The following is a 15,620-nucleotide window of genomic DNA, read 5'->3' as shown; positions in this document are numbered from 1 at the left end:
CGCATGAACTCCGCTAAATATCAGATCTTTCTTGAACAAGTTCTACCAGGGTTACTTTACGATGTTCCAGCAAATGTGAGATGCAACATTTGGTTTCAACACGACGGGGTGCCTGCCCATTATGGAAGGTGTGTTCGTGACCATTTGAACAGGTGTTTTGGGCGTCGATGGATTGGCCGTGGTGGACCTGTTACCTGGCCCCCACACTCACCTGATTTGTCGAGCCTTGATTTCTTTCTGTGGGGGGACCCTCAAATCTACAGTGTATGAATCGCCTGTGGAGACCGAAATGGATCTCGTGGCGAGACTCATCTGCACTGCTGCTACTGTCAAAGAAACTCCAGGTGTGTTCAACTGTGTCCACCAATCCATGCTGCGTCGGTGTCACGCATGCATTGCGTCTCATGGTGGAACCTTCGAGCATCTGTTGTAACATCATGAAATGCATCCATCTCGTACTCCATTGTTAATATTACGTCAAATAAATGTTTGCCACTAATTACTGTCTTCTGTCATATCTGCTTCTTGTGCCTCTGCTACTACTTTCCCATGACGTTTCCGGTTATTGGTTCCTATGCGATTCACATTGCTTTAGATGTTACCTACCTCCCCTAAACGTTTGTACCAATATTTTTGAGACACCCTGTATATTCTTGTCATATTAAGGTTCAAAATTAGACAAATAAGGCTTGATTATTTTATTAATGCTGTAATATAAGCTTCTGTTACAGAGCTCATAAATTCACTGGTATTACTTATTAAAAGATTTATATTAGGTGAAACCTGGAACACCTTGGAGTCTTTCCAATAATGAGAACTATGTAATTTAATTTATGAAATAAATGTTTTAATTTTATTTATGTACAACAAAACAAATTGTGTTGATTCTAAAGATAGAGTTACTACACTAAGAATTTATTTACTAGTTCTTATACTAAAACAATAGTTCCTAAGAATTATTTCAGATTGACAATTAAACTTACAGTTAGTGTATTTCCAATATATCTAATAGATATATGAGTATCACGGTCTACTCCTCTGAACTTAGCTTCACATCCAGCAATTTCAGTATGGGTACCATCCTGATCATGATCATAGTGAAGCGTACCATTATTTACCATAGCTGATATATATGGATGAGCATGCTATAAAATAAAAGGTGAAACATATTATTCAGAGATATTATAAAATCAGAGAGAACTACATGAAATTTATTTTTTTCTGTAAACACTTAATGTAAGATCTGATTATTATTGTTTTAGGATACGTAAAAATTTTATTGAAATAGTTTATACCTACCATATACCCTTCTGCATCACTTGATAATTTATATGCATCCCATGCAATTTTATTTCTCTGCCTGAAATCTCATTATTTCATCTGAAATCCATTCAGGTCTAAGCCTTGAACAATATTTCTTAGCTGGCATGAAAAGCCTAGTAGCTTCTACAATTACTTCCCTGAATGCTTCCCATTTACAATTTGCCTCTGGCAACATCATCAAGTTGGTCCCATTGCACCGAATTTAAAAACTGCCTGTGATCACAAGTTTCCCTCATGAAAGCAAAAGCCCTTCCCTTTACACTTGAGTAGTTATGCCACACAGTGGGTCTTTTACCTGCAGCAGATTCGTTGCTGATAATCAGATCAAGAGAACCGCTCTCTCTCTTGTTGTCCCTCTAACATGCTACTGTAGAAAACAGTCGTCAAGAAATCTACAAGTCTTGCTAGTGTGTGAGTGACCAACCCACAAGTTCCAGTCAATATCTGGAAAATTATCCTCAATTATAAGACATTCTGATTTACAGGCCCACTCTATTTTCCATATGGTAGTTTGTTATACTCAACACAGCCATTAGGACCATAACAAACTCCTAGTCTCATTTCCATTTTGCTAGTGTTTGTCATAACAAACTAGCTCAACATTGCACTGGCCACCTATGACGACCACGTCACAGACATAAAAGTGACATGATGTTTCTGGAATCCCTATGATGTCTGCATTTGATAACTTAATCAGTACTTCAAATTCATCAAATTTATTTACTATGCTCCTATCATTAGTATATATGCCATTATATATGCACCTGTTCTTACCCTTAGTTACCATAACACAGCCCATGCATTTATTTGTTCCATGATGATCCCAAACAGGGTTTGAAATACCTGAGAGCTTACTTTCCATGCTGCTACATGTTCCAAAAGAAGCAGTGCATGAATCACTTTAACTTCTATTAGTCTGTGTATTTCCCCAAGTTAACAGTTTTTTGACCCAACTATCACTGCCTTGATATCATCAGTAAATATTTTTGTGCCCTTTCTATTTAAGTGTATTCCATCCCGGTATAAACAGTCTCTCCTGTTAACAAGCACAGACACATTCAGAAAAATTCTACTCAATGTACCTTGCACAGTCTCTCTAGGAGCAAAATTATTGACATGGCTCTCTAACATGAATGACAATATTATCCTTAAAGGATGATGTCTGCTCTACAATGTCATCTACTTCTGCCCCTGGCAGACATACCCATATTGTAGACTTGTAACAAAGTATATTAATTGATCAGCATTTGACAAACAGTTGCCATGGTGCAAGTCCATGTATGCACTTACATTTCATGATATGAAACCCACAACATAAAATAGCATTATTAATGATGAAACTTACTTCCTAACCTTCAGTGATTAAATCACTGAAGAGTTCAAAGGACATCAAAATACCCAAAGAAACTAAACTTTCACTTCACTTCACTTCACACAACTTTCGTTGATCAAATCACTGAAAGTTGTGTGAGTTCAAAGGACATCAAAATACCCAAAGAAACTAAACAACTCTGAATCTCCTTGAAGAAGTGCACATCTCCTAGTGGATTACTGCTTAGTGGTTAATATAAGCTAATAAATCGGTCAACTACTGAGTGCCGGGCACTCAGGATGAAGGGTCTGTAGTAGGGCTTGCATAAAACCGAGAAATTTCAAAACTGAGTTTAACCGAAGTTTAGTCTTAAAACCGGTTTTAAAACCGATTTTCTCAGACTTAGGGAAAATAATTAAAAGCTTATAACACAGGTATTTATTTAACTTGGGTAGATTGTACAAATCGTAATCAAATCTTTTAAAACAAAATCTATCACCTCTTATAGTAAAAAAAAATAAAAAAATTAAAATGCTCCAAAAAAGTCACCAGCTTGAGATTATACAAAATTACAAATTGTATTCAAATCCTTTGAATAAAAACTATCTTCTTGTATAGTAAACAAAATAATAATAAGCCCTATAATAATAATAATAATAAATAAATAAAACAAATGCGAAAAAAAAACAGCTTGGGGAAATTACTTTACTATTTATTGCTCAGCTTTTTTCTGAAAATGATCCTTTAAAAATCACAGTATATTAAGCATTTTTCGTGATAGATTTGACTTTATTTTTGTGTTAAAGAGACCAGTGATCGAAAACACTCTCTCAGATTGGACGCTTGTTGGTTTAATGGTCAGCAGTGCTCTATAAACTTTCTCTAGCTTTTCACTTCTACTGCTAGTTGCCTCCAAAATTTTAAATTCTTTGCTGATTTCCAATTCACTCAGATATTTTGAAGGCTATTTATTTAATCTCTTTATTACACTATATTCTTCTAAAAAAACAGTTCGTTTATTTTCAGTTCTTCATTCAACGCTAAGACTCCTTCGGAATGTTTTGCAAATAATCTCTGATAAATCTCTTCAGCATGCTTTTTCAAAACTTGCTTGCTTGGAACATCAAAAGTTCTTGAACCTGAATCTTCTTTCCTAAACTTTTTGGGGTTGTGTAGATAGCTCAGCAAAGCCACAGTTTGGCAATTTTGTCTTGCATTGTAACACTGCAAAAGGCTTTGGTGAAACTTTAAAGCAAATGGGTTTTCTGTTGTATCAAGCTTAGCAAGCAGAAATTCTATTGAAGACTCTGCTTTAAGTAAGTCTGTATCTTCTGAGGTTATAGCCTTCAGAATCATTTCAACTGGTCACAAAGTTTCACATAGAAATTCAAGTGTTTTCCATTCATCGTCAGACACAGCTTCAGTTGACAGTAATGCACATAGAGCATTTGGAATGCAATTTTTCAATTTCAAAAATCTCTCAATCATATAGAATGTGCTATCCCATCTAGTCTTACAATCTAATATAAGTTTATGTTCTTTCCCATTAAATTTTGCTTTAACAAAATTTTGTAATATGTCATTTTTGGTAGGCGATTTTCGAAAAACCTTGCAAATTTTTCTGACTTTGTTAATAGTTTGTGCAATATTGGCCATTGGATTGAATAAATAAATGAGCTCATCGGTAAAGTCGGTTTGATAAAGCATGCCTTTCTGTCTTTCTTCAACTTCTTCATCATCACTACTTTCTTCATTATTTTCATTTTCTTCATTGTCTTTGGGAGACTCAGAGACTGTGGCACCATAATTGATTGCTTTTTCATAAAATACATCTATAACTGACAGATGTATACAATGGGCTATACATCGTTGATGATTAGGCGTAATTTTCTTGCCAAACTTAATCATCATTGCTGCTCCATCGGTGGTGCAGGCAACAATATCCTCATCCAAGTTCAAACAAAATTCCTTCAAGTGTCCATTCACAATTTGCTCAGTTCTTCTGCTATCAAGTGAACCATTAATCTCAATAAGACCTAACGACCAATGATTGTCTTTTGAATGCACATTTATATACCTTTTATTTTGTATAGACGTATATTCATCTAGAGTCAATGAATACCGTGCACCCAAAACCAATGAATTCTGAAATGCTGAATGAGTTCTTCTTTCTTAGTTTTATAATAATTCAGAATCATATTTTTAACTCCATTCACTGAGGCTGGTGGTAATTTATCGTATTTATTTCTCTGAAGGTGAAGGCTTGATTGTATAAACTCAATCTTGGCAATTGAATTAAAAGAAAATCCATCTAAAGCAACTAATTTTGAAATCTCTTCTTCCATAGATTTTTTAACGATAAAGTTTTCTGTTCTTACCATTTTTACTAGTAAAATAATAAGAGGAGTTTACCTCAATATAGTGCGTAGAACACTTCCATATGATACCCTCCAGAAATTAAAACGGAAAAAACGAAAAAATCAACAACTTACCGGTACATTAGAGTAAAATATAAATAATTAAATAATCAATTTAACACAATTCAAATCAATTTAAAACAATTAAAAATCAAATTAACGCAATTCAAAGAATCTAACGAAAATATTCAAAACGATTTTCCTTCCTGAAATTTCAGGCATAAAACAACTAACACTGGCGACACCGCGTAATATTGTTAAGCTTGCCTTAAAATCTCGATATTTGAATAAACAAAAATACCTTTCTCAGGTTAGGAAGCGTCACGATAAATTAAAAAACTATCTACATCCGAACGATTGGTCTGTATTGAAGACCTCCATAGATTTGCTACGAGAAGCACAGGCCTCAGAAATAAAAAACAGACACGTTAATAAGTTGCAAACATTATCGGATAGATCAAGACACGTTCATGCGAATTCTAACACATTGTCGCGGGCTTGCGACCAAGTTCATACGAGTTGGGTGACATCCCCCCCCACAGACACACAACGTGTTACCACAGAATATGTCAGCTAGTTCACGAGCACCCCCTCACCAATTATCCAACGAACAGACATATCAACGGGTTACAAATCTTTCCTCGTGTACACTATCACAGGACCAGATTTCACTTTTATCCAAAGGACTTAATTATAATTTGCCACCTCGAAAACTGCCTAAAAAACAATGCGTAATTGATATTGAATTTGGACTTCGAAATTTTCCACAAAAAGATGTATTTATTCAACAAGTTAACCAAGTAGTGAATAACATAAAAGGAACGCGACTTCCTAAATTGAATACACATGACAGTTCAGCTTTACGAGAACTTCGGGGAAATAAGGACATTATTATACAGAGGGCAGATAAAGGAGATACAGTGGTAATACTAGATAAACATGATTATATTAATAAGTTAGATTCAGTTGTGTCAGATACCTCCACTTATCGTGAAGTAGACCGGCACTGTTAACCAATTTGGTCAATCAATACAAATTAACCACGTATCGAAAAAACGACTACATTACTATGGTTCAGTTAAAGGAATCGAAGTCCAGAACATACAATATTCCTGCACTTTTCGGTCAGGTAAAATTACACAAGACTGGGTTTCCTATTCGACCTATTGTTTCCTACAGGAACTCGGCATTTTCATCCTTAGCCACACATGTATATAACATTATAAAACCCTTTAGACAGGTAATACAATTTGGGATTAAGAACTACGATACATTATTTAATCAGCTTAAAGACTGTAGACTCGGCGACAATGACACTTTATTCTCACTAGATGTTACCTCATTATATAGGAATGTAAACGTTGAACACACATTAGATATTATTTGGGATATGTTAAATAAAAACTCGACACCGATCAATTATACGAAGCTACCTATTAAGGAAATTTTTCACTTAATTAAACTGTTAGTTAAGGCTAACTACATCACCTTTCGAGACAAGGTATACAAACAAATTTTTGGATTACTAATGGGTTTGAGCCTGAGTAGCTTAATGTCAGATCTATCTCTCAACGATTGAGCAGATCCATTTGACACCTTTTCGAACCCGTATCACATACTATGGGAGGTATTTAGATGATGTTCTAGTTATTACCGATAGTAATACTATCCAAGACATTTTACATTCGTTTAATATTCATTCTAGACTCAAATTTACATTGGAAAGGGAGGATACGGATACTAAGTCATTAAACTTTCTAAATTTCACGCTTACCCGGGACTCAAATAAAATACAATTTAGCATCTATCGAAAACCTACAAACACCGGTATGCTTCTACATTATAATAGCTATCACCCGTTCACCTACAAAAGATCGATTATCTTTAATCAATTTCTTAATGCATATAAATATTCAACGACGGAATCTACTTTGGACTCAGAAATACAAATATTAACTAGCAGATTCTTAAACAGGGGTTATTCCATTACCACAATAAACCGAATTAGGGTACAAGCTAAGGATAGGATACAAAATACTACACCAATCAACAATAGTAATATCAAAAAATACTTTATTTCTGTCCCATATGTTGAACAGTGGCACAAACAGCTTAACAGATTCTTTAAAGATACCGAATTTAAAAAATTGTAGCTAGGCCAATACGGAAGTTACACACTATACTGAACAATCGCTCGGTTCTTTCAGCGTTCGCAACACAAATTAATGATCTGGTATACAACATTTCTTGCGGTGATTGCGACTCGTCTCATTAGGGTTCGACCCGATTTTCTCTTAATATTCGTGTAAATCAACATGAAGCCTCAGTTCGTGCTTCTCGTTCAGCAGCGTCAGAATTAGCCTTTCATGCCATTAACGAAATACATACTTTTTTATTTAACGAAGCCAAAATACTTAACGTTCAACGTAATTATACGCGACTATTAATTGCAGAAACCGTTGAAATTACATTACACGAGAATTCTGTTAATGTTCGGCGGCCATATTTGATCTCCGATGCGTGGACCTTTACACGCATGCGCGAAGACAAATAATCTCTATTTAAGTATCAGGTTTAACCCGATTCGGTAATTTTCATTCCTGTGATCACGATATACGGTCGAAAAGCGTTGCAGCTTCAGGAAGGAAAATCGTTTTGAATATTTTCGTTAGATTCTTTGAATTGCGTTAATTTGATTTTTAATTGTTTTAAATTGATTTGAATTGTGTTAAATTGATTATTTAATTATTTATATTTTACTCTAATGTACCGGTAAGTTGTCGATTTTTTCGTTTTAATTTCTGGAGGGTATCATACGGAAGTGTTCTACGCACTATATTGAGGTAAACTCCTCTTATTATTTTACTAATATTATTATCAACGTAGAACATATTGAGTAGTACAGCTCTGATTCATACTATCTAATTACCATTTTTATGGGAGGTTCACTGTTATCTTGTTTAATGTCAATCTGATGCATTTTCTTTAAATGCAACATCAAAGATGATGTAGATCCTCCAGATGACTTCATTATCTTCTGACATTTCGAACATTGTGCTTCATCTTTGCTTTTTCAAGCAAAATAATTCCATACATTTGATTTCATCTTAGACATTAAGAGTAATAAATATAAATATTTGAATTCGGTTTTAGAAGCTCGGTTTCGGTTTTAACAACTCAATATGAAAACCGGATTTAACCGGTTTATAAAACCGGTTTGCAAGCCCTAGTCTGTAGTCATGAATGGTCGTTAGTGTAGTATCTCAAATAGAGTGCTTTATGGTAACTGAAAAAATTTTCTAGTACCCCGGCTTGGCCTAAAACTGAGGAACTAACGAAAACTTTGTCTATTTGAGTCTTTCCAGTTGTTGTGAATGACAAGGGTGGGAGAAGCGATGCCAACTTCTTCCTGGAGAAGCGATTAAAGTCTTGGGGTGAAGCAACTGGCGGGTGAGGGCCATGCAAGACTCGCGCAGGTGACTCCCCACCACTACTGCCTCAACACTGGTTCTCTAAGTACCTCCTTGCCGGGACAACTGCAGCTTTGAAAAGTGTTAAAAAAAAATACTTCTCATCGCAAAATTTATAAATGACCTTTATAGAATTATTAACTAACTATTTAGCAACCTTTCTGTCACCAAAAGGAGAGTTAGTTATTACAAAGAAGTGTGCCATCAAAGTGCAAAAAATAATTGATTATTTTACACAAAAACTAAATGATAGATTTCAATTGGAATAGTTTTCCCTTGATAAGCATCGAATAAGGCATAGCTAATGTTTTAAATTTTTAGATTTTTAAGTTTTTAGCTCCATTAGGGATGGGGGAGACACAAAAATTACTCACATTTTCCTGTCTGGCACTGCCATTTTTAATTTTAAAAATATTATAAAATTATATTTTAAACCTACTCGTTGAGCTCTTTCCAACGGCATATAATAAGCTATAGATTGTTGGCAACATTTTTGTCGTCCCACATTTATCCCCCCCCCATTTCACAGACAAATTTTTGTCAACAATGATCAATATGGCATTATTTTGGTCCACTTCAGATTGTAAAATCTGAAGTCATTAGGTTGAGTGGTTCCAGAGATACAATGCTGTGACAGATGGATGGACGGACAGACAACCATGTGACATTATAAGGGTTCTTCGTTAGACTACAGAAACCATATTAAAATATGTGAATATAAGATCTTCACATATATTAATGTCACATTTCTTTAGTTTAAATTAGTGACAAACTATTGTGCAGAGGGAATTCACAAGGGGATTCAGAGTAAGTTTTGTTAATTTCATCATGTATTTTTAATTTTTTTCAAATTCATCAATATTAAACCATACATAAACCATGAGAAAGGCTATGTCCAGGAGATGTCTGCTGCCCAGTGCCCATTCCTGGGCACATGGGCAGTGGCAAATGATGAGAGAAAGCTAGCCCTTTTTCATATATTTTCCAAAATATACATGAAAAAAAATATGTATTTTCCAAAAATTAAAATATGCAGAAATTCAAGTTTAATGTCAACAAGTATCTTCTGATTTCTCAGCCTTCAACCCATGCATGTTAATAAGTACTGAAGCACACACTCACAAGGTGACAAACAAACTGACAGCAGATGGCTGCAGAACAAATGTGCAAAAATTTGCTTTCATCGAGAGGGTAACTGCTTGTTGGAACAAAAACTCTTATGTTCTTTTTTGAAAATGGATAGTTTGGATAAATTTAAGAAAGCATTAAACAAATTATTGGGGGAGGGGGAAAGTTTTTTTTTGTTTTTTCTTTTTGTTGATGTAAAAGCTTGCTTCCTTACATCCTTTTCCACTACTAATACATAACTGGATTCAATTTCTGGATCCAAATTCAAGAATTTCTTCTAACCCTTGTTAGTCTATGCAAGTTTTAGAAACTATCATAAATAAAAAATGGTTACTACTGCTTAAAAAGCACAGTTGATGGATGATAGCATGTCTCTTTAGTGTTTCGAAAGAACCTGTACATATACAGATGTAACTTTTTGCAGCACTGATAGACTGTTCAAAATATATATATACATGCATACTGCAAAAAAAATAATCGGACAGCTAGAAGCTAATATAGCTGCCACTAAGGGTAAATGAAAGATTGCTGGCAAGGAATAATTAACTCTGCAGTAGTGTCCCTAATTGCTAAAAACATAGCGGTGCTTTTTTTTTTTTTTTGTTTCGCACATGGCAAACTCTACACAGACTCAGGACTCACGTTTCATGGTCACTTGAAATGCTTATCAACCAAAGTCCGGAAGTAAGCCGCAATGATAAGACAAGTTAGCAGAGCAAACTGGGGACTAAAGCACAAAGCTCTTTCACTTATCTACAAAGCTATTTATGTCCCAATCATCGCTATGGTGCTAAAATCTGTTGTACGAAGCTTTCATTGGAGAGTAACAAGCGGAAACTGGATCTGATACGACTTATGCTCCTATCTATCTGCAGAGCATGGAGAACTGTCAGTACCCCAGCACCTCAGGTAATTACGGATTGCCTGCCGCTCTACCTCAAGGTCATCAGAAAACGGACTATTCTCATGCATAAAGAAAGGCATTCCAACACAGATACTCGACCTACAACTGGACCTAGCTGACATCACAAAGCAGGAACGAAGACAAGTTTGCAATCATCTACAAAGACTGGGGAACCACGCCCAAGGGAGAAATAACCAAATGTTTTCTCCCATATAAAAGTTCAACTTATCCTAAAGTCCCTCTCCCTGGTACTCACCTGGCCTACAAGTCACCTTTATCATAACTGGTCATGGTCCATTTAAACAGAAATTAACTGCCCTAGGTATTGAAATGGACATCCTCTGCCATTGTGGTGTTGTGGAGACATGGGGGTCACATCACATATGAATGTCAAACCTATGAAGATGACAGGCTTGGATTCTTCACTGAAGTTCAGGGGAGACCCCCGAGATTATGAGAGAATCCTACTCCAGGATGAAGATTCATACAAAGCTCTCACTAAATATGCCCAAGCTGTATTCACCACCTGAAGAAACAAGTTAGCAGAACTTGGAGCAGGGAAAACTTAGAGAACTTACAGGGAAATGCCAACAACCAGCCCCTGAGTGGAGTGGGATAGCCCCAAATGTTGACTCCGGCCTACGTGCTAACCCATAAGGGTAGGATTTCTTGCTGGCACCTCTGGTGCAGGATACAGCTGTAAACCTGCAAAAGGTAGGATGAACCATATGGTGTGGGATTGCTGGCACTCTCTTTAGTGAGTGCCAGCAATCCCACAACTGTTCCCTGTAACTTAATAATCCCATTCCCAAACCACCTAATTTGGGGTGGACAATTTCCCCTATCTGCCCACCCACTCCTTTTTCCTTCTAACCTTTCTACTTCTTTTACCTAGTGCCTCCTTTCAACAATTTTTTTTTTTTTTTTGGCCTCTGTCAGGAAGCTAAGGTGACCATGGCAGAGGCCGGCCAGCATATAATGGGCAGCCTAGCTCATCTCCCAGTGGTGAGCAATGCAGGGTCCCATAAGGGGCCCTGTGGCCAAGAAGCCAGAGACAACAACAGAACATAACCCTACTCTTACACAAACTACAGAGATTCTGTACTTCTTCACAAAGAACCATGGCACAGATGTGGAAAACCACTGGTGGCACCTCCCACAAAATACTAAGCCACTATTTCAACTTTTCTTAATGAATCACAATACTTATGCATTTTTTTTTTTTTTTTTTAGTTTTCAATAAGAAAAATTAAATATTTAAGAAATGTGTTTTGAACCTTTTATTTTCAAAAAAAAAAAAAAAAAAAATTTAATTCTGTGTAAAATTAAAAAACCTGTCACAGGCATAAAATATAAAGATAAAGCTATTAACTTCTTCCATTTACCAGTTTGAAAAACCATTAAATGTGCACATATCTTTTTACTTATTACATGTATAGATACTTTTTTTTAAAAAAAAATATATATACAGGGTGGCCATAATTAAAGTATTCCTAAGTAATAAGCGAAATGCCAACAAAATTAGTAAGCAAACTATTCAAGGCATGGGCAGAAGGATCCTATGAAAAAAAAAAAATTAGTTCCAAAATCTGCCAATAGGGGATAATATGGCACTGTACAAGAGGAAAGACATGACAAAGTACCAACAAATAAATAAGACAAACCTTAATGAAATTACAAATTTTTATTTGTGCTCTTTGCAAAAAAACAGAAAGAAACAACTAAACTGCTAGAGGAAATGGTTTCACAGCTTCAAACTCACTGACAGTTTACTCCCAATGGTTGATGATGTCACTGATGGTGGAGTTGGTTTTCGACGTGATTACCATTGTTCTGGACCTGAAATTGCATTCAATGCACAGTGTGCTTGATTGCAGAATGAAACATCTCTGGAATAATGTTCTGCACATGCAGCATTACATTGTCCTTTAGGACGGCCAGGTTAGAGACACTTCCTCTATAGACATTGACCTTGAGCTTTCCCCACAGCCAAAAATCAAACAGTGTAAGGTCAGGCGAACGTAGTGACCATGCAATGGGAAACAAATGACTAATGACTCTTTCTGCAATAAAGTGATGCCGGAGAAGCTGCTATACTGGTCGTGCGATATAAGGAGCGATATCGTGCGATATGATGTTGTACGACATCTTGCATAAAAATTGTCTCATCCAGGCATCCTCTTTGCTGCTGTTGAGGAATACTGAAACTGCTCAGCATGTGATGATATCTTTTTACTGTAACGGAACAGGTGGCTGCTCCTGCTGGGTGCAATTTCTCGAAAAAGTATGTCCCTAGGATGAAATTTGAAGTCATACCACACCAGATGGTGATTTTTGGCGAGTGCAATGGGATTTGCTGTATAGCATGCAATGCTTCTGAAGCCCATGTTCGGTAGTTTTGAACGTTGACAGTCCCATTGAGATAAACATGGGCCTCATTTCCCCAGAGAATGTTCCATGGCCAGGCATCATCCACTTCCATTCTAGCCAAAAACGTTAGAGCAAATGCCATTTATTTTTCAGGATCATTTCTTTGCAGCTACTGCTGATGGCAATATTTTTTTTTTTTTTTTTTGGTAGTTGTTGGCACATCGGCTTTTGTGGCCATAATGCACCTCCCAAGGTTTTTGCAGTACTTTTGATCCAAGCCCGAGGCGGGATTCGAACCCACGACCTTTGGCTTACCAGGCAGGCACTTTACCCACCCGGCTAGCCCGGTCGGCTCGTGTATGAATAACAGTGGATTAGTTTCCAAAGAATTTTCCACACAGTGGAATATGGGACATCCAATTGCCTCTCTACTCCCCGTGCACTGCTACTAGTTCTAGCAGCCGTATCCACGGATCGGTCGATGATAGCCGTTGCAACTTCCTCTGCTACCTGAGGTGAAACGGGCTTTCTTCATCTTCCAGTCTCAACAACAAAGGACCCAGTTTCCTCAAGTTAATCATCTTTCTAACTGCCACAGCTGATAAAAGACCCCGACTCTTACAGCGTCTAAATTCATGCAGAGTGGCTCCTGCATTGCATCCATTAACATAGAACTTTGCAATTAAAACGCAATCAGGCAGAGTGAGACGCATTGTTAACAGTAAACTTACAGAATACGCTTGCAATGTTTGTGTTGTGCCTTTATAGTCGGAGAAAATTAGAATTTTTAAATACGTCTGAACGTCAGTTTATTAGTGGGAGACAAACAAGTAACACGTCTACTTCCGATGGTTGATGGAACACATCGAGGCAGGCAAACACTTGTTAATTGGCTGTCAGACACTTAGCATGCAATTCAAATCTTTTTCAAATATCATATAAAAAAGATGGTGTTAGCTGGAAATTTGCATCACGTAAAGTAAAAAGTGGTATAATTTTTTCAAATTGCGGTAACTGAAAAATGTGTTAATCAAACTCGCATTATGCAAGGCCTGGCTGTATATATATTAAATGCTATTATTCACTTTATTTTCAAATTTTAAATTTATTTCATCATGAAGCATCTGAAATTTGATAAAGATGTCATTTGAACAAAATTTAAATGCAGGCGATTATTATTATTGAAAAATAAACGAATTTTTTTTCTTTTTTTTTGAAGTGAATGGTTTCTGATGGTTGTAAATTAGGTCTTCTGAAAGAAGTTTACAACCATCAGAAACCAATAATAATCATTAGGTCAAGTGGAACAATTTTATAAATTGAACTAAAACCAAATACATAATTCTAAACTTTACTACATTACTACAACTTAAAAGTAAAGCAAAGTGGTGGGGTGAACTTGCTGTGTGCAATCTATAACTGCAGTAAAATGATAAAAATTCAAAAACCATAGGTGGTAGATGATTCATCAACCAATGCAATACCACCACTTTGCTTATTGGAGGTTTAAAGTGATGAAACTCACATTTAGTCTCCATAGAAAAGTTTCTGGCATCCCTCCCATCTCCAACTCATGCATGTTACTACTAACACTACTAATTATAACACTAATAATACACTGTAATACTATCATATAATAGTAATACAATATTAATACTTACTAATACTAACAACTAGGCAGTAGATGACCCTTGTCAACTTATGCAATACCATGACTTTGCTTACTGGAGGCTTGAAATGTTGAAACCCATGTTTAGTCTCAAAGAGCAAAGTTCCCAGCATCCTGTCCCATCTCTTTCAACCCATACACGGTACTAAGTACTATAGGTTTTAATACCTTTTGTGCTTGGGGTTTCCATATAAAAAAATAATAATACTAATTAAGGGGTTTCGCCCACTGCTCGTTTTGCTCGACAACCCCTGCACATGCTTTTCTACATAAAATGTAGAGGTATGATAGAGTAAGTCAAATCTTTTCTATGTAAAGGATGCACTTGTCGAAACATACTGATCGATATCTAATCAGGAATTGGCCTATGTAATTATTTACTGTGGTTACATACATCACTTAGGAAAAGGCCCTTTGATTTGTGTTCCATAATGCATGAGGAATGTTGCATCCGAAAGAGCAGGACTAAAATATTTACAAAATACTAAACTATTTACAAATATACAAACTATATGGGGTCCCTTCATCGGCTGACATTACAATGGAACACTAAATGATACCGGGCATGATCATGCATTAGACAGTGAAGCATGTGCACAAGACCTGTGAAGGTTATGGAGGCCGTTGTCTTTCAATGGAAGACAACAATGCAATTATTTACCTGTGAATTTGTAGTGACATAACTGCCCTGCCCTCTTCTCCAATTGGATCCAATAAGTGACGTAATTACCCCACCCTCTTCTCCCATTGGCTCAAATAAATAGCACTAGGAGGAAAACTTTCTTAGTGTATAGAGATAAAAAAAAAAAAAGTAAAAATTTGTCTATATTTGCACAAAAAAAAAACAAAAAAAAAACAAAAAAAAAAAAAAAATCAAAATCTGATTTCGTCTTCAGCCAGCAATTAACTTGAGCTCATTATTTTCAAGTTACACCTCATGACTGCAGGACTGAGGACAACAGAAAAGATCAATGAATGTTTAGAATTTTCATAAATGACAAGTAAGAGGTAGTAAGGCACTCTCAGC

General features: G+C 36.1%; 1 protein-coding gene across 2 annotated transcripts in view; it reads right to left on the bottom strand.

Annotated features, from left to right (window-relative positions):
* LOC150085684 (vesicular integral-membrane protein VIP36-like) overlaps positions 1-15,620 on the bottom strand; it is a 236,019-nt gene that overhangs the window by 103,896 nt on the left and 116,503 nt on the right. For both annotated transcript variants that reach the window (XM_090373444.1, XM_090373443.1), the window contains one exon: positions 984-1,145. In XM_090373444.1, coding sequence (XP_090229570.1) covers positions 984-1,145 — 162 coding nt within the window. The remainder of the gene's footprint in view (positions 1-983; positions 1,146-15,620) is intronic.

The sequence above is a fragment of the Mastigoproctus giganteus genome, chromosome 5, assembly GCF_048544385.1.
Source record: "Mastigoproctus giganteus isolate SK-2022 chromosome 5, ASM4854438v1, whole genome shotgun sequence".
NCBI classification, from domain to species: domain Eukaryota; kingdom Metazoa; phylum Arthropoda; class Arachnida; order Uropygi; family Thelyphonidae; genus Mastigoproctus; species Mastigoproctus giganteus.
The sequence above is the reverse complement of the archived record's forward strand: the minus strand, read 5'-3'. Positions and strand labels throughout refer to the sequence as shown.